Genomic DNA, 25,851 nt, shown 5'->3' on the forward strand with positions numbered 1-25,851 from the left:
CGGGGTGGGGAGGGCCCGCTGGGCAGGAGCATGAGGATCTTCCAGGCGTGCATGCTCCCATGGTGTTTGCAGGAGGAACGGCACGGCGATCTGCTCCTGTCCCCGTGGGGCGGACAGAGGTCCTAGAGTCACACATATGGTGCACCCAGTACCCCCCTTCACTCCATTCAGGGGTGGGACTTGGGGAGGAACTTGAAAGGCTGCTGGGCCAAGCTGTGCGCTTAGCAGAGGAAGCCGAGTTAAATAGCTGGTGGCTGTCTGAGGTCACACGGTGTCTTCCTGTTACAAGCCACCGTCCGCCGCTACCCAGCAGGTCAGGGTCAGCCCCCTCTGCCTCCAGAGCCCGGCAGGGGCTGCCCTGTGTGCCTGTGTGGTGTGCTCCTCGCCCGGTTCCCGTGCACAGGGATACCCTCCTCCTCCCACCTCCCCATCCCAGGCCGCCCTGGACTTTGCACCCAGTAAACACGCCTCAATTCTTTTTCCTCCTTCGTCGTCGCCCATAAATCCTGTTTACACTTACTGTGCCTACAGGTGAGCTGGGGGGTGTGCTCTCGTTTCTCCTGGTTTGGATGCAATTAGAAAAGCTCCAGTCTTTGGCCTGGGATGTCCTCTGATGGAGAATAGTGGTCCGGGCCTTGCCATTGAACATAATTTTTATCAACAACAGAAGTGTGTTTACCCTCGTGGACTCTTAGCAGGGTCCTTTTATTTTATTAATTTATTTATTTATTATTATTATTATTATTATTATTATTATTTTAATCCTCACCTGAAGATATTTTTCCATTGATTTTTAGCCAGAGTGGAAGAGAGGAGGAAAGACAGAGAGAAATATCGATGCGAGAGAAACACATCAATTGGGTGCCTCCTGCATGAGCCCCAAGCAAGGCCTGGGCTGGGGAGGAGCCTGCAACCAAGGTACGTGCCCTTGACCAGAATCGAACCCGGGATCCTTCGGGCTGCAGGCTGAGCCAAACCGGCTAGGGCTGGCAGGGTCCTTTGAGAGGATATGCAGCACAACTTTCCAGGTGAGGGTGGTTTTCTCAAGGCAGAACCCATAGATAGGTCTTACCAGGTTCCTCAGTGGATTTGTTCACAGGCCCTGACTGGGAGGAAGGCCTAGACCTGCGTGGGGATAAGGCGACCGGGACAGAAGTGAACCTAGTGGCCCTGAGGCTGGCCGAACATCGCCCCGAGGCTGGAGTGCTCAGCTTACATCAAGGCTGGCCTGGACAGAAACCTCTTTATTTCCTTTATCTACACAATAATTCTGGTTTTTGTTAAGTCCAGATAACATGTGCTCATTTACAGAGTGGGGTAGACCTAGCTTATGAAAGTTTCCTTTGGATTTGTATTGAACTTGGACTTTCTCTGAATGAGCCCTGAAAACCAAAGGTGCTCACCAGGTGGTTCATAGAAACCGGGGTCCAGGGCGCCGGGCAGCTCTGGTGACTGGCAGGCCGTCTGTGGGCAGGTGACTGGAAAGAGGGGTCCTTCTGAATTGTGCGGGCTGCACGGTGTCAAGTCCCGATGTGGCATTGGAGGAGGAATGAATGAATGGGCTCTCCAAGAGAAGGGAGGGGTCTTGAATGAATGGTGCACGAGATTCTTGGGCCGTGGATTTGACCAAGAGGAAGCTTCCGAGGGAGAAACGCCACCTGCCATGTTGGCTGACCTCCTCTGTCGTTGTGTGTTATTTTTACATGTTGCACGTCAGTTCACAGTGTGTAACGCTCTTAGGTTTGTACTTGATTTTCTTCGGTTGTGGTGGGTCCAGCCAGACCTTAGTTAGTACTTTGTTTTACAGACTGGAGAGCGTGTGCCTCAGAGAAGCTCAACAGCGATTGACTGAGGTCAGGTGGGCTCCCCAGAACCAAAGGCCAGAGGGGAAGGGAGGGGTGATGGGAGGCTAAGCAGGATTCTAGAACTCTCCGTCACAGAAGGAGTCATGGGCAGCTGCGCTCAGATCTTTACTTTTAAAAGGACTCAATGTAACTTGAGAACCAGCCTCCCTCTGACGGCATCAAACGTTTGTCAGGAGGCAGTTTGCCTGTTAGTCCAGGCTATTGTCCACGTTGGGAGCTCTGTGTTTCTGTGGAAAGTCTGCAGGGCACCACACACAAGTGGGCTTCTGAGTGAACTTAAGCATGCCTGCGGGAGGCGCCCGTGGTAAGGAGCCAGGGTGGCCCTGCCCTGGCTGTCCTTCCGTGAGGCTGGTCCAAGAGCAACCTGGGGCAGGGCCCCATGACCAACCAGGGTTTGGCCCTCGGACACTGGACTCTGGGGTGGGCCTACATCCTGCAGACCCAGTTTATCAGTGGGATCTGAGAAAAGCAGCTCCTATGGCGATGCAAATAGAGCATCCTGGCTGTACTGATGGCGGGCGTAGGGGGTTGGGGGTCAGGGGGCAGTTGTTGCTGAGAACAAAATGAGGGTCCTCAGTTGGGTGATGACAAAAGACCCTCTTTCCTTGGGGATCCTTTTCCTTTATTCTCCCACTTCTCCTGTGTGGTTCTGGTGGGGGGGTGGCCTGGACATCTGTATCTCTGCTCATTGACCCTTGCTCTGCCTTACTTTACTTATCTGCAAAATGGGAACAAGAAGCTGTGGTTGCATGAGTGTGGCACCTGCACAGCTGCACTGTTGCGTTGTGGGGAAGTGGATTGGGGGTGATGGGGCTGACCTCATAAGGATGGTGACCAGGGGCTAGAGGCTGGAAGCATTGACTGTGCCTCCAATGGCTCCAGGCCCAGGCTCAGCCCCATCCTTCCCTCACCTTGATTTGGGTGTCCCAGGCTGTTTGCATTTGTGCTTAGTGAATTTGAGTTGGCCTTTTAGGGTCTTTAAAAAAAAAACAAACACTCAAAAGTGGCCCGCACCTGTTTCTCTCCAGGCGCATTGCTCTGGGGGCCAAGGGGACCCTTACCTGTCTCCATCCAGATGAAGTGCTCCAGAGGCCACAGTGCCTGAGGTCTCTCCGTCAGCACCTCTGACCACCCACTGCATCCTGGCGGTGGCTGGGGTACCGTCTGCCTTTTATGGCTTCTTCCCTTTACTGTACCAGCTCCCCTGCTGACTACAGGTGGGCTTCTTTCTCTGACCTGATTATAACGAAAATATGCCTCTGCGAACATCCTTTTTCAATAAAGCTATCTTTTCAGACTGTGCATATGCACGGCATTTTAGCCCCAGGTAGGTTCCGCTGGATGCGTCCTAACCTAGGATGCCACCTGTGACCTTGCTTCTTTATAAAGATTCTCTTTTTTTTATTATTATTTTTTATTGGACATATAGTTAACCATTTTAAAGTGTCACAGTTACATGGGATTTCGTATATCCCCAAAGTTGTGCAGCCATGCCCTCCACCTACTTCCAAAAGGAGACCTGTGAGCCATCAGTGTCCACGCCTGCCCCACCCTCTGGCAGACTCTCCCCTGCTTCTGTCTCTGTGGATCTGCCTGTTGCAGAGACTTCCTGTAAACGGAGTCATACAACTTCTGTGATTTTCTTCTTCCGCTAATCATGTTTCCAAGGCTCATCCATGTCGCGGTGTGGGTCAGAATTTCCTTCCTTGTTGTGGTAACATGCTGCCATAAGGATGGACCCGCCTTTTGTTGGTCTCCGCCTTCCGGCTCTTGTGAATAGTGTGGCTAGGATTCGTTGTGTTTTGGGGTCCTACTTTAATTCTAAGAGCTGTTGGAGAGACCCCTAGCTTTTGATCCCTCCTCCCCCGGCCCATGCCTGTCCCCAGTGTTTTCAAACCCCCAGAAGCCAGTGTTGACCTGGGGTTGCCATCCTTGGTGTGGATCAGCTTGGGTCCCCGTGGCGCAGAGGCCAGCGTGCTGCTGTCTCTGGGCCCGTTCGGCTGCGTGTTGACACAGCAATGCCAGGAACGGTGAGTCACCTGCGGGAAGTGCTGCTCACGGAGGGGTGTCCGCAGCAGACCTGGCCAGGTGCTTCTCCAGCTGTGGCCCCTTGGTCACCTGCATCAGGATCACACGGGAGCCTTCTTGTTTTGGGAAAACAGGCCCGGGGCCTCCTCTGTGCTGGCTGCTGTCTGTCCATGTGTCCCTCCGAGCTTTTCCACACCTGCTGGGGTAGAGCTGAAGGACTGTAATAGGTGGGGCTGGTTCCCTTGCCTGCTGATCGGATCGGCCAGGGAGGGAGAGAACAGGCTGGCTCTGCTCTCCCTGCAGGGGAGCCTGGAGCTGTCTCCATTGCCCCTGACCGAGGGGCCCTGTCTCCCCCGACTCCAGCCACCACTGCCCCCTTCCCTTCATTCCTGCTGCCCTGCACCCCACTCACACCTCTGTAAGTTGCCCCTTTATTAAGCTCTTATAAAATGATGCTAATCTGAGGTCATGGTCCCGTTCCTGTTGTGACTCTGAGTGACAGCTCAGCCTGTCCCTACCCAGTGAACATGCCACTGCAGGGCCAGGAACCTGCACAGCTCCCGAGCTCCACCGAGCTGGGGGACCACCAGCCAGTGGGTCCCTGACATTCTCTGCGTCCTTGTGTCCAAATCCTGGGCCCACCACTCTTGTCCTGCCTCTGCCTTTTAGAGCATCTGTCAGAGCAGGAATGTTTACTGGACCCTCCTGGCTCTGGTTCTGCAGGTTTAACACACACCTACGGGCAAGACTTGGGGGTGCCAGGGAGAGGAGAGACAGAGCCGTTGGAAGGGTGATTCACCCTGGAGCCCCCTGGAGCTCAGCCACTTAGCTGCCTTCCAGGGCTAGGAATCCCTTGGCTGTGTCCCCTGCCTCTGTCCCTGGGAGTTGGAGGAGGGGTGCTGAGTGCCCACCAAGTCCCTGCAGCTGCTCACACCTAGGCCTCTGGCTCCAGCTCTAATCCTGTCCTGGGCTGCAGGCGTGGAGGAAATCTGAGAAAGCGGCCCCTGCAGGCCCAGCCGTGCTGGCTCCGCTCCTCCCACTGAGGGCCGGACAGGGAAGCACAGCAGGTGGCGTGGGAGCCCAGCCTGGTGTTCCAATAGGGCCTTCTTCTTTCTCTCCCCCTCCCCACCTCCTTCCTTTTTTCTTTCCTTTCTCCTTCCTTCCTTCCTTCCTTCCTTCCTTCCTTCCTTCCTTCCTTCCTTCCTTCCTTCCTTCCTTCCTTCCTTTTTTTGGGATGGATGTGTTCACATTCAGAAAACCTCAGGAGAGCCACTTGCTGCCTCCCAGAATTACACCTGAACTCATGGGTCTTAGTAAAAATGATCAGTCAGAAATCGGTGGAGTCACGTGTTTATGGGGAACGTATCCCCTTTTCGTTGAGGTAGATTTTTAACTGTTACAAAAACATTCCAGAAAGGGAAGCCAGGGGGTGAGGGCAGCCAGGACTGCAGGGTGCTCACAGCCACCCACCCCGGCTGCGGGCCACCTCCCTCCACACTGTCCCTAGGGCTGTGGGCCTGGGTTCCTGGGGACCAGCCTCCAGGCAGGGCGTGAGCCGCCGGGGATGGGAGCCTGGTCTGCGCTGCAGGCTTTTGTAGGTGAGGTTTTATTGGACCCCAGCTGTGCCCCTCACCTGCTGTGGCTGGGTTTGCCTCTCAAAGGCGGAGCCCACTGGTTCCAGTAGAGGCCAAATGGCCCACGCAGCCCAAAATAGTCACCGCCTGCCCCTTTGGCGTCAGCAGGGGACGTCTGGCATGTCTGGGGACGTTTTGGTCATCAGGACTGGAGTTGGGGGTGCTGCTGGCAGCTGGCGGGTTGAGGCTGGGGTGCACAGAATGGCCCCCACAGAAAGATGATCCGCCCCCGAATGTCAGCAGAGCCACGGTTCCCACACGCTGCTTGCTCTCCGGGAAGTTTGCCCTTTCAGCTGGAGTACCAACTGGTGCGGGGCGTCGAGGATGAGTGGTCTGGGTGGTGCCCTGTGCTAGGGTGGGGATGTGGGAGTTTGGGCAGGCTGGGTGGGGGGTGAGGCCGGGTCTGGGGGCCATGCCTGGGGGCAGCTGCTGTGTGCATGGTGCTGGGGAGACAGCGCTGCCCCTAGAAACATGGGCTTGGGCGTCACAGAGACTAGGCAGCCTGTAGCTCCATTCCCTGGGGTGCCCTGACTGTGGCCCAGCCCCTACGAGAATGTCTCAGGTGAGAGACAGAAAAGCAAGGACGGACTCGGAGGACACTGGACTCTCGAGACAGGCCGAGGACAAGAGATCTCTGCAGGAAGGCAGGAAGGACCAGCCATGGGGGTGCAGCAGAAACACCCACTGAGCAGCCAGTGGTTGGAAAGCTGCCACACTGGAATTCCCCCTTAGGCCGTGTGGCTGAACAGCATGTCTTCCAAAGGAGCTGGGGCCATGGCCTAGCCAGAGGAAGCCCGCCCACAGGAGGATGCTTAGGAGCTGAAGGGAAGGAGCCCAGCTTCCAGCCTCCTCCGGAGCCCCCTGCTGGGGAGCCAGCCCGCCTGCCCTGCAGGGAAGGAGGCCCCAGCTCAGGGCTGCTGACTTCTAGGCCAAGACTGTGGTGATGGACAGCCCAGCCTTCCTGCAGAGGAGGGGCCCGAGACCAGGTGTCACGAGCAGTGGGTGGGACATCTGGTGTGAGCCATGGCAACGTGATGCCGAGGACAAAAAGCATGCCAGGTGGCGCCCCTCTCTCCTTGTGAGTAATTCTTTTTTCCTGCTTCTCGTTCTCTGTATGAATAATCGTGCTCGGGCACTTTGTGGATGGAGGTGGAAGCAAAGGGCTCTCCCCATTGACCTGGGTTCTGGCTGCGCCCTCTGGCTCCAGGTCACACTGGCTCCCTGTCACGCACGTCTCCTGGCGTTGCTGGCAGAGCTGCAGGGAAACACACCGAATTACCAGGAGGGCTGCGCTCCCTGTCCTGTGGGAAGCCTGGCGTTTCGGTTCAAGTGCATCTTATCTCTGCCTGGTACAGACTTGTAGCAGAAGGGTGATTCACACAGGGTTTGCTCACTGATGCGTTGGTTTAAAAAAAACACACAAAAAACAGGGAGGCAATGTTCTGAGGGCCCTGTCAGCTCTCCCACAGGGTCTCTGCCTTAGGGGTCCCCCAGGTCCCGGTCTCCAGGCGCCACTGGGCTGATGTTTGCCCAGCCGGACAGGTGGAGGGACAACTCGTGTCCTCAGAGTTGTCTAGAAAGGAGCTGATCCATCTGGTCTTAGAGCTGGGCTCCGGCTATCGTCCCTGGAGCCGCTTGGCCCTGCCCCTCAGCAGCTGGGAGCCTTGGAAAGTTACCTGCTTCTCTCGCACCTCAGTGTGTGAAATGGCGTTAGTGGTCGTGTCTGTCTCACAGGGAGGCTGTGACTGGGAAATCCATGAGCACATGGGAAGCACTTAGGATGTGCCTGGTGCACTTGGGGTCCAGCAGATGTGGATGTAGAGCCCCCCCCCCCACCCCCACCCCAAGTCCAGAGTGACCTCATCTTAACCTGATCACATCTGCAGAGACCCTGCTTCCAAATAAGGTCAAATTCACAGGCATTGCGTCATTGGGGTACCACTCACCTTGCTGTGCTGCCTGCGGGAGGGTTTCTGTTGCCGTTCCTATCTGTGTCTCCATTTCTGAGAGCTGCAAGGAGCAGGAATGGTCTCGTTTCCCTGGTGTTCTTCAGCAGCCAACAGAGCTTGGCAAGCGCTCAGTACCTATTTCGTTAATGACTTCAATTAAGGAAGATGCCACTTCTGATCACCTGCCCTACTCGGGCAGCAGGAAGCTGCGGACATCAGAAGTCGTGCTTGGGAGAAGCAGCCTCTTTCATGTGCAGTGAGATCGGAGCCGCTCCGAGCCCTTCCTTGGTTTAACACTGCTTACTGAGCGATTGTCTGTGTGCCAGGCACTGCAGGGGCTGCCGGGGATGCTGAAAGACTGAAGTCCTTGCTGGCCCAGAGCGTAGGGCCTGGCTGGAGAGACACGGCTGAATAAGCAGTCACAGTCCAGTCCTTAGGTCTTGTTGTGGGGGACCCTGGGGCACCAGGGCTGTTGACCACAGACGTGGTGCTGCCTCAGAGGGGACCTTCGTGGTGTCGGGATGGACATCCGTGGACTCTGGCAGCTTTCCCTCTGCCTGGGCATGGGGTCACAGGCATCGGCAGCAGCTGCTGAGAGCGCCTGCGGGAGCAGGCGGGGATAGGGGCCCCTGAGCCTCTGAGGATGGGTGCATCCGAGGTCCCCCATGTCATAGCGCAGTTCAGTGATTGAAGGCTCGGCCAGTGGCTCAGGGTCCTTACCAGACTGGCAGGTCATCGGAACAGGCTCTGTTTGTGCTGGTTGAATGAATAGGGGATTTCTGAACGTCTTTTCATGGGAGCTGAGGTGGAGTTCCCTGCCAGGTTTCCCCCTTGTTACAGCTCTCTCCTGTGTGAGTGTGTCTGTGTGTGTATGACTGTCTGAGTGTGTGTCTGTATGTGTCTGTCTGTGTGTACCTTACACAAAGAAAGCTCCACAATGTGTTTGCACCTCCTGTTTCTAAGTGGGGCATGTGACCGACGCCACTAGAAGAGGGTTCTTTTACCACCAGGGGTCCGTGTGCTGCTGGCCTGGCCCAAGCATGCTCAGCTTTTTCTCCCCTGCCCAGCTGGCCGAGGTGCAACGGGTTGCTCTGCACAGGGTTCTCTGGGCCTCTCCTGATCACGCGAGGTTTCCGGATTCCGGCTGTGTACCCAGGGGGCCTGGTTGGTAAATCGTCCAGGAGAGACCTCGGTTAGGCTGGTGCGGTGAGGCGTGCAGCAGCGACCACACCAGGACCTGAGCTCCAGGCCATGCATGGGCTCCCGGGGTCCCTCCACGGCCTTCACTCGGGACGAAGTTGCCCATTGGTGATCAGAGCTCACATACTCAGTCTGTGCCGACGGAGGACTCGCCACTTTGAGAGTCCTGCGTGTGCTTGGTGTGCGGTTACAGAGGAACTTGGCCCGTGGAGTTAAGGTGGTGGGTGTGCTGAGGCAGGAGCTCCTGTCACATCCAGAAAGTGCTGCTGCCCTGTTCGTGGTTTGGGGTGGGGCTTGAGGTCGGGGGTCAATGACAGCACAGGGGTGGGGGGAGTTGGTGGAGGACGGGCGGGTTTGGCCAGGCAGGGTGGGGCAGAGAAAACCCCTCAGGTGGAGAAGCAGGCCTGGCGGAGCGTGCTGAGTCTGGGTTTCTGAGGGGAGGTTAGGTCGGTGCTGCAGCAGCGAACATAAGGACTGTTGCAGTGGGGGGTTGGGTGGGAGACGGTGGGAATGATGGAGCAGATGGCAGTTTGGCTGCTGAATAAGTGGATTTTCTTTTTTGCAAGGAATGAGAATATGCAGATAGTGGGGGGTTTAAAGGGCCTTGCAGAAGGGCCAGGGCCTCACAGATAGAGAGAGTTGGGTTGGGTCTAGGGAAGGCCATCTGGGGGGGATGTCTTGGAGTGGGCCCTGCCTGCACGGTAATCCTCTGACCTGTCTTCGAATGAGAAATATGCAAGAACTTTTTAAAAGTAAAAGTATTGCGTAAAGACTTCCCCGGTGGTTGCATCAGGCCCAGGCTGGGAAGCTGCTCCTTGGCAGCCCTTTGGGGCATGGGCGTGCGGGCGTGGCTGGCGGGTGGAGACTGACCCGGCCCTGACGGGAAATGGGAGGGAAAGGAGCGCTCCAGCCCGAGGCTCGGGTTTGAAGGGCAAATGACAACACAGGTAATGGCCCTCGGGTTTGAAGGGCAAATGACAACACAGGTAATGGCCCTCATCAAAACAGTGGTCCTCATCAAAACAGTGGAGACAGCTTGGGTTGTCTGGGGATAGGGATGCCCCTGCCTTCTAGTGGGCAGAGGCCGGGGGTGCAGCCAAATGCCCTTTCAGTGCACACGGCCCCCCACCACAAACGATCCTCTCTGGGATGTTGGTGGTGCCAAGGTGACCTTGGGAACTGGTGCTGGCGCTTCCCTGAGCACAGGGCGTGCGCAGAGTAGCTGGTTCTGTCCACACACTTGGAAGAGGTGCATAGTATCAGTGTCCCCATGTCATAGATGAGGACATGGAGGCGCCACGCAGGTGAATAACTTGCCCATCTGAGGCGCTTCCCACGTGGAGCACAGTGACGCTGCTGATGGAAGGGGAGGGCGTCGAAGCCAGAAGGTGGTGACCTTGGTTCTGAGTGACTGTGGACTCCTCCCAGCAGGAGTGCAGAGCATGCGTGGTTGGTAGGAGCCTCCGTTCGTCTGAGTCCCCGGCACACGGCTGTTTGGGGACACCCGTGCTGTGCCCGTGTACCCTCATTCTGCAGGTAAGACGGTGACGAGGCGTGATTCTGACATGTGCACAGTGTGCTCACCTGGCCTGGCTGCTGATACTTCCTCCTGGTTCAGGAGGCATAAACAGAGGCTCAGAGAGGTTAAGTAACAAGTCCGAGAGCACGCAGCTGGCCTTTGCGCTCAGAACTGACTCCAGAATCCCGTGTCTCCTCCTCGGTGCCATGTCATCTGCCCAGGCCAGTCCCCACTGCAGCCTGAGGAGGAGGGAGAGGATGGTGATATGTTAATAATTTACTGAGCATCAGGTGAGGACGCCGAGGGCCTTGCCCGAAGACCAGGCAGGGAGTCGGGGAGCAGAGCTGGGCCCTCCCGCGTCTTGGCAGGGGGGCTGGAGGCCGAGGCTGAGCGTGCAGGCCTGCAGTGTCTTCGTCTTTGTCAGTGGAGGGATGAAGTGACCTGCTTGGCTCCCAGGCTGCTGAGGGGGTCGGCCCACTGTGGAGAGGACAGTACCTGTCTACTCACAGTAGTATCCTGGGTTCCCCAAACAGCCTTTTCCCAGAAGTATTGTCCCGGAGCCCCCGAGGGTGAGATTCAGTTTGTGCCAGAAGAGACTTGAAAGCCCTAAAAGCCGAGGAACAGGCTGCCTGCCCCCCTCTGTCTGCCCTCCATGCCTGAGCTCTCCCAAGTGCCCATGCCGAGGCAGTGGGTCCCATCGCATCCTCACTGCCGCCAGCGGTAACCCGGTCGGTGTCTGGGGCTCCGCTCCGTCTCCAGTCTGTGCAGAGCCCGGTTTTACCTGGTTGCCACGAAGAAATGCCTTTGCAAGGCTCTGAGGTGACCTGTGCAGAGTGCTTTGGATGCAGAGTTGCCCGTTGCCTGCCAGCATCCCACTCATCCTTCAGAGATTGCGTGTTGGGGATCTTAGGAAAGAATGTTCCAGAAGTATGGGACAAGATCCCACTTTACTATAGAGGGTCTGACCCTCTGTTCCACTTGCTGCTCGGAGTTCTGGTTCTATCAGATGTGACAGAAAGGAGAGCGCTGGGAACAGGTGTAGCGGCGGGCAGGAGGCCACACCTGCGGAGGGAGGCGGGTGAGGTTCTGAGAAGACAAGCTGCATCCAGACCTCTCCGTTCCCGTGTCTGACGGGAGGGCGAGGCGGGGGCTGTGTCAACAAAGTACCACACACGGGGTTGTTAAAACCACAGCGTTCATCCTCACGGTTCTGGGGGCCGGAAGTCCAAGATCAAGGCTGGATGTCCTGTGCGGTGTAACGGACGGGCCTTCCGGGACTGCCTGATGGGAGGGCAGCGAACGGGAGCTCCAAAGCCTCACTTGCTCTCTGTCCCTTTCCAGAAAGCATCCGCCCACCCTGCTCTCCGCGCTCTTACATAAGCAGACCCCCTGTTTTTATGGAAGAAAAAAGAATAGCATAAGGGTGTGTGTCCCTTCTTACCAATGCCACATCGCCAAAACCCTAGTGGGGTTATTTTCTTTAAAGGAAGGAAGAGGTGGGCAGACATTTTATTAAATTATCCTGAAGTTCCTCTGGAAGGAAAAAAGTAAATGATTGGAGACTCTGAAACAGAATGGGCCATAGAGACTAGTCCTTCCGCAGAGCCAAACAGGGACAAACCACTATAGTTAAATAAGGCTGGGGTTCTAAAAATAGCCAACTAGAGGCCCCATCCAAACCCTGGTGTCCTACACATTTCGAGTGCGTGTAGTTGACATCACGTCACTCGGGGGGACAGATTGTCAGGAATGATGTGGGAGCCATCGCTCTGCTCTTTGCCAATTAATTCAGTTCCTCACTGAGCAGCCACCTAAATTCTTGGTGCATTCACCTCAGTGCACAAGCCACTTTTTTAAATAAAGGAAATCAGATGTGACTGTTCATCCAATTTTGCGTTCCTCGGAGTCCCCTCTGCGCCGGAAATCGAAGTCACGAAGGGAAGGTTGATACGGTTGCGTAATTAAGACTTTATCAGGTTAAGCAAACGGATTAGCGGGGGAGAACTGGCAGCTGATAAGGTTGAATTTTAAGAGTGTCACTGAGCAAAGGATCCCAAAGGATAGTCACAAAGCAGGAAATAAGAAGGGTAGGTATTTGAAAAAATTTGCTGGTTAATGGTCAAAGGAACGTGAATTTAGACTCCGATGCCACGTTTCCCACAAGTGGGTTAGCGAAGCTTTGCATGGACGGGGAAGGAAGGGTAGGAGGTGAACCCGCTGCTGCTGAGAGTAGAGATTGCTGCAACATTCTGGGAAGGGGTTTGTCCATGCTTTTTTTTCCCTAAATATATTTTATTGATTTTTTACAGAGAGGAAGGGAGAGAGATAGCGAGCCAGAAACGTCAATGAGAGAGAAACATCAACCAGCTGCCTCTTGCACACCCCACACTGAGGATGTACCGGCAACCAAAGTACATGCCGTTGACCGGAATCGAACCCGGGACCTTTCAGTCCGCAGACTGATGCTCTACCACTGAGCCAAACTGGTTTCGGCTTGTCCACGCTTCTTGTTCTGCTTGGTAGTCCTGAGGACAGTCCGGATTGCTGGGGAAGATGGGCGTAAAGAGCGGCCAACATCTGGAAGCTGCTGGGAGAAGCAGGGTTGGGGTGCTCTCCCCTTGCAAAGCTGAAAACAAGGCCCAGGTATCTTATTTTCTGTCCCTCCTCAAATCTCCTTTTGCCTAGTAACAATTCTGCATTAGACCATAGGAGGAAGCTGCCTCCCCACGCACGCTTGTGCGACTCCGTTTTTAATCTGAGTCTCACAAACGAACCTTGGGGAAAACCCCTTTCAATAAAAACCAAACAGGCCTCAGTTTCTTCATCTGTAAAATGGGCGGACCCAGTATTTTACAGAAACTGAGATCTGTGTTTCTCAGAGTGGCATCTAAGCTGAACTGTTTAAAAAAAAAAAAAAAAAAAAGTTTGAGTTACTGTATGTGTACTAGAAAAGATGTCAGCCTTTCTAGCCAACAGAGTAGCTTTCAAAATAGCTGCCTTGAATAAACTTAAGTTGGCTGAAAAGAAAATGATCAACAATATTTTATTTTATTTTTTATTTTTTTTTTGAAGGACCACAGTGTATCAGGGACTAAAGTTTGGAAACCACAAATCCTTCGAGGGCTGATGCTGTGCAGCCTTGGTGCATGCGGCCAGCGGGCCAGCACTCGGGGCGGCCCCTGCCCAGCCCGGGTCAGTGAATGGGCTTCCCTTCTCGTGGCTGTCAGAACGTCTTCAGAGAGTCATGCTTTTTCTTTCCAGTCACTGGCCGGGGACCAGAACTATTTCTGGCCTGGGCTGATCACAAGATCCCACTTCACAGCCTGTCTGCTGCCAGCTCTGTCTCATGGAGGGCTGGCCTCCCCATGTGACTCGGGGAGGCAGACCACAAGCCACCATCGTGTGGACGCTGCCCTCCCCCAACCCAGGACTCATGCTGGCCGAGCAGGCGACTGGCCACCCATTGGGTTGAACCTCTTGGCGTGTTCAGCAGCAGCAGGGTGCAGGGCAGATGAGGAGCTCCCACCACAGCACACGTGGTGTGCGGGCCGGGCCGGCCGAGATGCCTGGGCGTCCGGTCTCCTGTGAGCCCAGCAGACACGGTGGGAGCCCCACCCCGGCCCCTCCTCTCTGTGGCGGTGCCATGGATGTTATTGTTCCAGCCAGATGACAGGCTGTGATGGGAAGGGACGGGTCCTGCGTGGCCTTGTGTCTTTGGTGGTCCCCGAGGCTCTGGTTCTGATTGTTTGAACAACACATTTGTTTGTTCAGCTGCTGCGAATTATAGAGATAGAGGAGCCAAGTGTCCAGACTTCGAGGAAACGTGTTTTGTTTCGTTAGGGAGCTAAGCGAGCACGTGCAGAACCTCAGCCCTGCTGCTTGGGACCGAAGCAGCCAATGCCCAGAGAAGACGCCAGGTGCTCCCGGGAGAGCTTGGAAAGGAGTGGACTCAGCGGCACACTTGACGGGGTCCCTCTCAGTGGGGTCCCTCTCAGTGGGTTCCCTCTCAGGCGGGGTCCCTCTCAGTGGGGTCCCTCTCAGGTTGGGTCCCTCTCGGTGGGGTCCCTCTCAGGCAGGGTCCCTCTCGGTGGGGTCCCTCTCAGGCGGGGTCCCTCTCAGGCCGCGTCCTTCTCAGTGAGTTCCCTCTCAGGGGGGTCCCTCTCAGGCGGGGTCCCTCTCGGTGGGGTCCCTCTCAGGCGGGGTCCCTCTCAGGCGGGGTCCCTCTCAGGCGGGGTCCCTCTCAGATGGCAGGTTTTAATGAAGCAGAAATTGGGAGGCCTGCTGAGTCTTGAAGAAGGCAGGATGGTGAGGAAGACAGCAGAAGTTGGGAGGAAGGCTGGGTCCTTTGGTTTGACCAGAGCGCAGGGCACGCAAAAGCAAGCACGATGCAGACCTGGAGAGGCGGCTAGTCTTCTGCAGAATGGGGGAGCCTCCGAAGTGCCCGAGATTGTGGCTTTACCCACAGAGATGATGGTTTGGGTCCCGCACACCAGGAGGGACAATCCCATAGCTGGGTTGCCCAGGGAGGAGGCTGGGTGGTAGGACACTCAGGCCCCAGAGACCCTGTGCACCCCAGCCCCCCCTGCCCTTCCCCTACAACCCTCTGATTCTCCAGACCCAGACTTTCCTACTTTCAGAGGCTGGTGGAAATATCCCGAGTCATGGTGCCCACTCCAGCCACCATACCTTCTACAGTAAAAACAGCGGGAAGGCTACCACATGGGCACACCACAGCCCTGGGGTCCCGCCCACCATCCCGTAGAGCCTGCGGGAGGTGTGGAGTCACCAGCTTTGGGTCGGCAGATGACTAGACGTGTGTGGCTCACAGCACCTTCATGCCCTCTGAGCTTTATGGTCTCTCAGACGTGGTCCTTCGTCCACGACTGCTCCACGTGTCTCGTGTCCCCGACAGGGCCTTGTTCTAGAGGTGGATGCTCAGCGCCTGCCTGGGAGATGCCCACCTTTCTCAGACTCAGGGGCCAGGGTGCACACATACTGCATGACTGACCCAGACGGCTTGTTGGGGGGCCCAAAATAGCTGCTGTGCCCCCCCCCCCAAAAAAAAACCCCACAAAAATCTGAACTCAGTGTTAAACCAAAGTGAAACACTCTGGCGACCCTGGTCAGTGAGGCCAGTGCACCCTCATTACCTTTGATGGGGTGTGCCTTCCTTGGGGACGCAGGGCGGGGGCACAGACAGGGTCTCGGGTGCGACTTCGGCAGCTGGGAGGAGAAGTCCCCGAGGGGGCTGGGAAGGGTTGAGTTGCTCTGTGCGGCGCTGGTTCTCTCTCGTAACCGGAGCCTGTGCCTTCCCTGCCAGGGGAGGGAGGGAGAGCTTTCCACTTGGACTGTTGCCCAGACCAGTCGGGTCAAGTGTCAAGAGGCTGGAGAGGGGTAACAGGGGTGCTGTGGAGGCTGCAGGACCAGCCTTCCTCCAGGGCTGTCTGCGAGGGCGTGGGGGAAGGGGTGCTGAGACATTGAGAGACCACCAGCTCTCCTTCCCTCTGGTCTCAGTGACTCCGTGAGGGCCAGCTGTCCCCACAGCCTCTGCGTTGCCAGTCAGGAGCCTGGCGCCTGGGGGTTCAGGCAGTTGCTCGAGGGATGGCAGGTTCCCGGGGAGAGGTGTCACTGGGTGATTTGGATCCCCGGGGACACACTTTTGGGGAGTGAGTGAGAGGAAGCAGGCATGATGGAGTTTCTGTGGACAGCCGGGTGACTTAAATCACCCGGAGCGGGCCGAAACTCCATCCTGCTCTTTTAACCCCGGGGAAATGTGATTAATCCACATGGCACTCCTCCTCCCGAAATTGAAGTCAAACCAGGAGAATGAGTCATCTTCAACTGGGCAGGAACCCAGGGCCGTCCTCACGCCACTCTTCATGCCCGGCTCCTGCAGGCTCCCCTGCGCCTGCACCCACGTGGGTCCTGGGTCGGAGCCACTGGGGAGACCAGCTGGTCCCTGTGCTCCCCCTGTGGCCCCTCGTGGTGTAGTCTGCACCACAGAGTGCCCGTGACCTATTGTTTTTCCTGGTTGGTCGGTTCTTGCATTGCTCCTGGGACACACGTTGGCAGATAGGCCCACCGGGATGGATCTGAGGAGGGGCTGCGTGCTGTTCCCGCGCCTGCAGCAGAATCTGTCAATCTGTCTGTGCACAACGATGGCGTCTGCTCAGAGGTTCCGAGAGGAGCAGACGCAGGCTCTTTTCTCTCTACATGAATCGGCCTTTCTACAAGAAAAGGAAAACGCGTTGGGAATGAGTCAGATGGAAGTAAGCTGTAATGCCCCTTTGGATTGTTCTAGGCCTGTGTCGTGTCGTCTTGTCGTCCCATCCCTCCCCCCACTCCCACCCCTCAGGGCACAGAGGCGGCTTCTGCAAGTCCAGGTGCAGGTGGGGATGGGGTGGGGGTTGGAGGATGCTACAGCCTGCCCTTCTCAGATGTCCCGAGCTCCAGGGCTGGCCAGCCACCCTGGCCAAGGGTGCATATAGCTGCACACCGTCCCGGAGAGGTGACCACCCTGGGGGCCTGCGGATGAAGTCCAGTTTCTCATGGAGGGAGGCCAGACTTGTAGGCCAGGCCACCCAGGCAAACCCATCAGTGGGTTTTTTTATTTTGTTTAACACACAGTCCACTGACCTGGGCACAGCTTCCTTCTGGCAGGAAGAGAGACATGCTCCTGATGTGGTCTGCAGAATATTGTCCAGAGCACGTAGATGGTCAGTATTGTCCACTATATGCCGAGTACTGTGAGACCAGGTCTGGACTAGGAAAAATACCTCCACACAAATGGAAGGATTCAAGTCAATCTGGCAAAGATTTGGGTTCCTAGAAATAGCTGGACTTTTTAGGCCTGGTTAACTGGATGGTGAGGATTGTGTTATAATTATTAAGCTGTTTTTCTTATGGTGGGTTGCTAAATTCCATTTGATCATTTTAAACTGAAGTCCACTCACCCATCTGAGTTTTCCTCTCCACAAAGTCACTCCCTAACACCGTGCACATTCCTTGTTCGCTAACTGCAGAGACTCCCCTCACTAGGCCGCAGTGGCTGAGCATCACTTGAAGACTGAGCTGTGTGTCTCCGTAGCCGAAGCTCCAGATCCACTTGCTCTTTGGGGGTTAGACTCAGCAGGAACATTCTGGAAACTCGTGTAAACACCTGGGATCTTGGTGCTGTGCATGGCCTTGGGGGCTGCTGAGATGGGTTCCGACAGCAGTGACCCCCACTGCCCGCCCCTGCACCATCTCAGCACTTCGACTTTTATGTTTTGTCTGAGACTTGGCTTTTTCTTGGGGAAATGACAAATGGAGGTTTGGGGCGAACTCCAGAGTTGGGTTTGGACCTGGGAGGTTCAAGATACCCATCAGTCCTGAAGGGGAGCCGTCAGTGGTCTGAGTTCCAGGTTCAGGTGTCACGTGTCAATTTAGCAGGAAACACACACACACACACACACACACACACACATGTCCACGTGTGCTGTGAGGGGGCTCAGGCTGCCCGGACACCTGAGCTTATGGCTCCTTAGAGTTTTCCCAAGTCAAGGGGACACATACACCACACACACACGCACACACTCACTCCTGACACATGTCTGGGATGGCAGGTGACAAATATTTCCTATTTAAGTTTTTAAAGTTTTTATTGCAGCTATTTAAAACATGGACAGAAATAGGGAAATGGTAAACGTAAGACAATAATAAAAATAGTGATATAGGAAAACAGTACGTAAATAGGAAGAATAGTATAATGTATAGTAAATACAGTGGGACATTTAGATACTTAAAAATACATATAAACATGTTTGTAGTCATAGTGTGGTGCTTAGTAAAATGCAGTATATTGAACCTTCTTCATGAACGCCTTATAAAGCAGATCCTGTCATTTCTCCTAATAAAGCGAGGACTAATTCGAAGGGTGCGGTAATGAGCTCACGAGACTTGAATTTGAGGCTCAGGGATGTTGACTGCAGAGCTGAGGGCTGCAGGTGATTCACTGTGGTTTGCAGGGCTGTGCCGGTGGGGGACACAGGGAGCAGAAAGAGGCGGAGAGAGGTTTTCCTGGAGGCACCGTGAGGGCCTTGAGTCTGGAGCAGGAGCTGGAGTGTAGATGGTGCTGGAGCAGTGGGAGATGTGGGCCTTGATTCTCTGGGCGGAGGTCACACCCCTGAACGCTGAACGTTGCTGGTTTAAGGGCAGCAGTAAATCAACCCCCTGATGGTTTGAGTTGGGGAATGACCTGACTGGGAAGGAGAGCTTTGCAGGAAGTAGGGCCTCACTGGAGACTGGAAGGCACCGGGACCCCATGGCTGCAGATGAGCAAGGCTAGTGGACCCCGTGGGCTTGGGGAGACCCCGGGAAAACTTACTGGAGCCTTACCTGGGCAAGTGACCAGGCTCCCTCCATGCCTGGCTGTGGCGTAGGTGGGGGTGCAGGGCTCCCCTCGGAGCCCTCAGCTCTCTGTATCTGGTCGGGGAGGTGCCAGGCGGAGGGAGCCTTCCAGGCCTGGTCCAGCGGGGCCAGCCGCCCTTTCTGTGCCTATCTCAGGCCCTCGCTGGGTTGGCTCCAGCTAGCTAGAGCATCGGCCTACAGGCTGAAGCGTCACAGGTTCGATTCTCAGTGGCATCTCCATCCACAGCCCTGTGTGGATGGCCACCAATCAGGTGTCTCGCATCGCTGTTTCTTTGTCTCTCCCCCTCCCTTCCACTCTCTCTGAAATCAATGGGAAAATACCCTCTAATGAGGATTAACAACAACAAAAGTCTCCAAATGGCGATGGTGCCCCAGGCTCACCACGGAGATGCGGATGTTGTCAGGATTCTGAGGACCGTCCCGCACCGCCACCGGAGGAGAAGTCGCCGTTCTGGACTTCCCACGGGGCACCGAGCACCACGGGACAAGCCCCCTCCCCCTCCCGTGGCAGACCGTGTGAATGGCGCATTGACCTCGGCGTGCAGGCTGCGCTGTGGGCACCGGGGAGCCAGACTTCGTGCCGGGCTGCGCTCCGGCTGATAAACGGCGAGGGCTGCGCAGTCCGCGGCTTATCTGTGCCGTGAATGGCAGCCTCTGTGAGGGTATCTTTGTTTTAGCAAAGACTGCAGATCTCTTCATACAACGGCTCACACTTTCTGTCTGTCCCTGGCTCTGGCCCCTAACTCTGTCCTCCTCCCATCAACAAAACACAAAAAAGATGCTCCGTTTCCAAAAATGCCAGGGGTCTGCGATTTTGTTCTGCCCACCCCTTCGCCCTGATCCCACCCAGGCCGCCTCCTGGGCGGTGAGTGATAAGGAAGCTAGGAAGGTGGTCCCTCTGAAGTGCTCCTCTCATTGCGTCTTGCCAACCTGCAGGTTCTTCCTGGTGCTCCCCAGGAAGCTGCCTTGGTGTCTGTAGGTGCCCCAGCGAGCTACGGCCAGCACTCTCCTAGCCCCCTGACTTCTGTGTGGTCCTCTGTATGGGTTTTAGGGGGAGGGGGACTGCTCCCGATACCTCCTCTCCTTGCCATCCACCTACAGTCTACCCTCGAAATTGTGTCAGTAATGTTCAAAGGTGACATCATCAATGCTTCCATGTTTCTCATATGCAGCCAAAGGTCACTTTCTCACCTTCTGTGGCTCCTGGGTTCTCCAGGGCAGAGACTAACCTCCACACCAGGACCGGGGCTGCTGGTGCCCCAGCTGCAGGGACCTCAACCACGGAGCTCCTTGTTCCAAGCGCTCCACGGGGATCATGAATTCTCGGGACAGTGCCCTCCTTACCACAAGCTACAGAGAGGAAAACTGAGGCTTAATGGAGCTAAATACTGAATTCAAGGTCATGCCCAGCGTAGATGCGAACCTGGGGCTGCTCACTGCACCCACCGCATGCAGAACCTTGGGGAAGAACCTAGGGGAAGGGCTAGGTCGTCACCATGGCCCAGAGGCTGCAGGGCATGCGGTGTTGGGCCCCTCTTGCTCCATCTTAAAGGGGACACCTGGGTCAGAAGCTGCATTTAAGGGCGTCTTTGGCAGAGAAACAAGGGATCTCAGTCTGGGTTGCACGAGCCCAGTTACACTGGGATGCAATGCGCCTGCCCCCAGAATGTTCTCAGGATGCAGGCCAGCTGTGGCCGGCGGTGGCCCGCTGCAGTGTGTCTGCCTGTTTCTGCTGGAGAGCAGATGAAAGGTACTTCTTCGAAAGAGGCTCCTCGCTGCTCCTTTTCCTGAGTCCTGGAGAAGGTCAGCTCATGGCCAGACATCTCGTGTGTCTCCAGAACCCCCTAAAAGCCGTGTGCGCCTTCCCTGGAAGAAGCTGAGGCCTCGGGGCCGATGTCTGTGCTCTTTCCACGGAAACATCCTGTACTCCCTCGGGAACAGCACCGTGGCTCCGTCAGTGGAGGGTTTCTCCTGCATCGGTGACATGAACATACCTATGTATACACGTGGCCACTTGCATATTTTATTTGTGATTGTTTGTTTATTTAATGTCCCGAGAGGCTCCAAGGAGAGTGTGGGCAGAGGCACTATGCTAAGCCCTGGCCCAGGGGCCGGAGTCACTGCCGAGGCTGTTCGGACAAGGGACCCAGCCACTGCGGGCAGCCACAGATCTAACCCTCCTCTCCCAAACCCTGGAGTGTGGACTGCACAGAGCCATTTTGTCCTCCTCTGACTAGTGAGCCAGGTGCTAGAACCAATCTCACCCTCACTCCACTCCTGCCCCCTGGCAGAGAGGCACCCACAGCGGCCAGAGCACGGGCCCCGGTGGAGGAAATGACAGTCTCTATGGGCATGGGCTCTGGAAGAAAGAGGCTTCCCGCTTCCCATGAAGTTACTTTTTAACCCATGTTTCACTTGCTCAGGGAAATGTTTTCTTCCTCCGCTTGCAGGAAGAAGCATTGCACGGCGGGCACTGCGGGCAGCATGGTTGCCTGAGGCGGACGCTTCCGCAGTCGCTGGAGTCGCTGGAGGAAGGAACATGGAACCGTAGCGGCTCCCCCGGGAAGAGCGTCAGGATGGCAGCTCAGCGGATCCGAGCCGCCAACGCCAGCGGCCTCCCCCGGTGCAAGTCCGAGGGGACCTTGATCGACCTGAGTGAAGGGTTTTCGGAAACGAGCTTTAATGATGTCAAAGGTGAGCTCCCGGGGACAGACCTGGGGCTGAGGCCTCTCGGCTGCCAGCTTCCTTCAGACCAGTACCCTTTAGCTCTCTCATCTCCATCGTGTTCTAAGGTCACGATAAATAGCTTGTTTTGTTTCTCTGGTGTGTTGGGAGGCTGTTTTGAATGTTCCCTTTGGTAATGAAACTTCATACAGAATATGTTTTCTCTTTTCGTGTGTTTTGGTGACATTACGGTAGGAAACTTGACAGTACAGAAAATGGGGAAAAGATGAATTATTGGAAACACTAGAGAAGACAAAGGGTGGTCTGAGAGGGGGTCAGCGAGCTTCCCACAGAGGGTCGTGTAGGAAATGCTTTAAGCCTTGCAGGACGTATGACATCTGTCACAACCACTCACTCCGGTCATTGTAGTTTGAAAGTCTTCATAAAAGAGAGCAAACAAATGCACTGTGTTTCAATAAGACTTTATTTACAAAAACAACCAACAGATGTGGCCCATCTGCTGGTTGTTTTTTGTAAATAAAGCTTTATTGCTGACCCCTTGGTTGCAGGTTGCTGTAGGGTTCAACTACCCTGCTCTTGCGTTGATGAGAAAACCTATCTTTTGGACCCAAGGTTGATACTGGTGTGTCATCTTCTTCCATGAAGTCCATCCTGACGTCATAGGCCATGGTCAGCATCTCTCCTGGTGCTGAGTACCCCCTCCCACCATCACCATCACCATCACCATCACGAATGAACTATCCCACTGCCATGAACCCCTTCAGTTGAAATCACCCACCATTCAGGGAGCTGTATCTGTGCCTTTATATCCATATCCCATGGCACAAAGCCAGCACTAAATAATCAATCCTTAACTGAACTGCTGTCTCCCGGATAAAATCGTGGCCCTCTCCCCAGATACTGAGTACTGGGAGACATGCGGATGTGTCTCTTTCTGCTCTCAGCTCTCTTCCACTTCAGCCTCCACTTCTACTTGCTCTCTGGGCTTTATGCTGGCGGCTCTGAGCATGGCTTCAGATATTCTGTAGAAGAAGACTGGCAAAGGGAATCCTGAGGCTTATTCAGAAGAGCAGCAGCGTTATTGGGCGTTGCTATAAATAACTGAACTGTTCATTTTTCATAGCTTGGTAATGGGCATTATTTTCTTACTTTAGCTAATCACGGAAAGAGCTGGAAAGTGTGAGCATAAACTGCGGGGTTTGGGTGGGGTTCTTAAGGGGCAGAGAGCTGAATTTAAAAAAATAATGATAATCTAGGAGGAGCTGTTATTCCTAAAAGAATAGCACAGTGAGGGGGAGGTAGATAAGACCGTCTGGGAGTGAGGAGGGGCTGGTGAGCTTGTGTGTGTGTGTGTGTGTATGTGTACACGCCCGCGTGTTGGGGGAGGGGTCAGAGACCCTCTGGACTCTACCTTCCAGGGGCAGGGGCAGCATCCACGTGGTGAGCAGGCTTCAAGGTGGGAATTTATTCCAGTCAAATTGTCTGCTGTGAAAGCTGCTGCTCCTGCTGAGTGTTTTGCCTGCAGAAGAGCTGAGGCAGGAGGGTAGGAGATGTGTTACCCAGTTCACCGACTTCCTGACGCCCAGGGAGCTTGTCTGTATTAAAATCAAGGTAGCTGGGAAACCGGGCAGCACTCCCCAGAACTCACTGGGTTGGAATTCGATAGGGGTTTTCCTGCGTTCGATTGGATGGGGCCCTGGCCTGGTTTCCCAGGGCTCTCTGTGGGGGGTTGACTGATGGAGGGGCCTCAGGGAAGGGAGTTCACACCACTGCCCATTTCCATGAGGCCCAATGGGAAGGAGCCGACCCTGGAGTGAAATATTACTACTATTCTTCTAAGGAGAGTGCTTGGAATGCTAGGCAAAACCACTTTTATTCTTCATTCTGGTAATTTGAACTGATCATTTGCATTGATACATTTTCTTGGGCTGTGTACAAAGCCAACCTGATAGCTTTGGCTCTTAATTTTAAAAATATCACTTTAAGGGGCAATATTGTAGGGATTTAACTTTACATATATATATATATATATATATTTTTTTTTTAAAATTGATTTCAGAGAGGAAGAAAGAGGGAGAGAGAGAGAAACACCCATGATGAGAGAGAATCATGGATTGGCTGCCTCCTGCAAGTCCCCCACTGGGGATCGAGCCCACAACCCGGGCATGTGCCCTTGACCGGCATCGAACCTGAGACCTTTCAAGTTCGCAGGTCGACACTATATCCACTGAGCCAACCCTGCTAGGGCAGGGATTTAACTTTGGAGAGACTCTAACAAGACTTTAATAGCTTGAAGACTCTCTTTAATTTTCACTTGGTTTTAATTTTCATCTGACACTTTCATTAGATGTGTCAAGGAAACAGAAAGTATTACTAGAGCCCGTGACCAAACAATAGAGGAGAGAAGGTCATACATTATCTCTGACCCCTTTTCCTTCTCCCCACCTCCCCCTCGAAGCCATTTCCTTTTATGCCCAGCCAGGGGGGATCCTCGCTTTGGCCATCACCTTGGCCCAGTAGCATGGACATGCCCTCTCTGTTGTAAGCAGACAAGACCAGGTGAGCAGTCATTCAGTGAACGTAGATTGAGCAACTGCTATGTTCCAGGCTCTCTCCAAGGACACTATGAGCATGAAAGACCCTAATAGTGCTGGTGCTAATGGTCGATGAAGCCCTCCCCTCACTGGTCACTGGGGGTCTAGTAATACAAAGAACCCCTAATAAATGTGTAAGGTGTCTGATATATTGAGTGGTAATATGTGTTATAGAGAAAAATAAAACTAGAAGGGGGGTGCAGATGTCGATTGTAGCAAAACATTTTTTGCTAAGCCCTTTATCAGCACAGATTCATTTCATCCTCACCAGGGCCCATTGGAGAAAGACTCTTTTTCTCCATCATGAAGAATCTCGGGCTCTGGAGGTCAGACAGCTTCAGAGGTCTAGTGCCACAGAGCCAGGTCTCCCAGCTCCCAGAAGGAGGGCGGTGGTTCATGCCTCTGAGGCCCAGGTGTGCTTTCTCCCAAGCACATCTCTGTTACCTGGTTCGTGCCAATAAATGCAAACCTCCTGCTTTAGACTTAGCCAAGGAAATGCAATTTGATTTTCATTATTTCCTTTCAGAGGAAAGGGAAACTGGGTAGGAGGTGGGGGGATTTGGAGGGCCAATTGGAAAGAATAGAATGCCTGTTGACTTCATCACATATTAGAGCAGTTCAACTAGAAAATTAGCCCGTCCTTTGCTTGTTTGCGTAGACAGCCTAAAAGGGGTTTCCTTTCTTTCAATTGTTTGTAACAGGAAGTTAGAACATGACCACACTGTAAAACAAGGCACAGTTCAGGGGGTGGGGCTTGTTTCCCTCAGAAAGCACTTCCTGCGGAATATACTTTGTTGGGTATAGGAGGTAGATAAAACACTTAGGTGTGTGATTATTCTTTCTCAAAACACACACCGCTTGCTTAGATGACTTCGTTTTGCTGTTCTAATTGCTGAGTACCAAGAACCGCACATCAGCTGAGTCACTGTTTGGAGTGCCGTGGGTTTTTAGACTGCTTAAGCAGGCGTTCAGAAACCACGTGAGCTCCACCAGAAGTAAACCTTTGATTTTTATGGTATATGGGAGAGACCATTTCCATGGTGTTGTTTTGAATGATCAGTTCAAGGAGGCTGAAAGAAAGAACTGGCCTCAAAATCCTAGGGCATATAAAACGTTTGCTGAAGAATGGAACCAGAAGCACAGATACATGGAACAGACTGGCGGATGCCTGGGGAGGTGGGGTGGGGAGGCTGGATAAGAAAGGTGAAGGGACTGGCTAAAGAACATATATGCATACCCCGTGCACAGGGGCAATGGTGTGGTGAAGGCCAAGGAAGGTAGGGGTGGCAACGTGGGGGAAAATGGGGGTTATCAGCAATAGTGTCAACATAAAATTTTCTTAATTAAAAATAAATAAATAAAAAAGAATGAGTTCAACTTGAAAATGGAAGAAACAGGCCCGAGCATCAAGGGAACGTCTTTCATGTTAAGGGCAGACATGGAGGCTCTTCTTTCCCGCCCCTGGTCACATGCCCTGGGACCCCTAAACTCAGGGCATCTCTGTTTTCTAAGTAAATCTCATTCAGTTTCTCCTTCTGCTTTGGGGGAGGACAATTTTTCCTCTGCCCTTCCAGGTTCTTTGGTGGGTCTGATAATTAAGTAGACGTAAGACAGATTAACAGGAGAAAAACAAATGTAACGACATACGTGTGGGAGCCCCATAAGACTGAGACCCAGGGCAGTCAGTCAGGCAGCCATGCTGAGCTGGGAATAAGGTGGGGACGAGGGCTTCGGAGGGAGGGAAGAGGGTTCACAGGAAGGTGGGAGCGCAAATGCTTGATAAACAAACATTTTCCTGCCCTGAGGAGACACTGGGAGGCAACTTCCCTTCATAGCCCCCCCCAGCCCACCAACCTGGCCCATCCTCCTTGTAGTTCTCTGGTGATAACTCTTCCCGGAACGGGCGCTCCATCCAAGTTCTTGGCAGCACTTAAGGGAGAAGTGAGAAGCTCTGCCTGAGTCATTGGG

At 54.4% G+C, this 25,851-nt stretch overlaps 1 protein-coding gene across 3 annotated transcripts in view; it reads left to right on the forward strand.

The window, feature by feature from the left end:
- Nucleotides 1-25,851, forward strand: part of SH3BP4 (SH3 domain binding protein 4) — a 78,829-nt gene that overhangs the window by 42,136 nt on the left and 10,842 nt on the right. For all 3 annotated transcript variants that reach the window (XM_036421058.2, XM_036421059.2, XM_045575692.1), the window contains one exon: nt 21,055-21,298. In XM_036421058.2, coding sequence (XP_036276951.1) covers nt 21,181-21,298 — 118 coding nt within the window. In that variant the 5' untranslated portion in view covers nt 21,055-21,180. The remainder of the gene's footprint in view (nt 1-21,054; nt 21,299-25,851) is intronic.

Source organism: Pipistrellus kuhlii, unplaced genomic scaffold (genome assembly GCF_014108245.1).
Source record: "Pipistrellus kuhlii isolate mPipKuh1 unplaced genomic scaffold, mPipKuh1.p scaffold_m20_p_7, whole genome shotgun sequence".
In the NCBI taxonomy this organism is placed as follows: Eukaryota; Metazoa; Chordata; class Mammalia; order Chiroptera; family Vespertilionidae; genus Pipistrellus; species Pipistrellus kuhlii.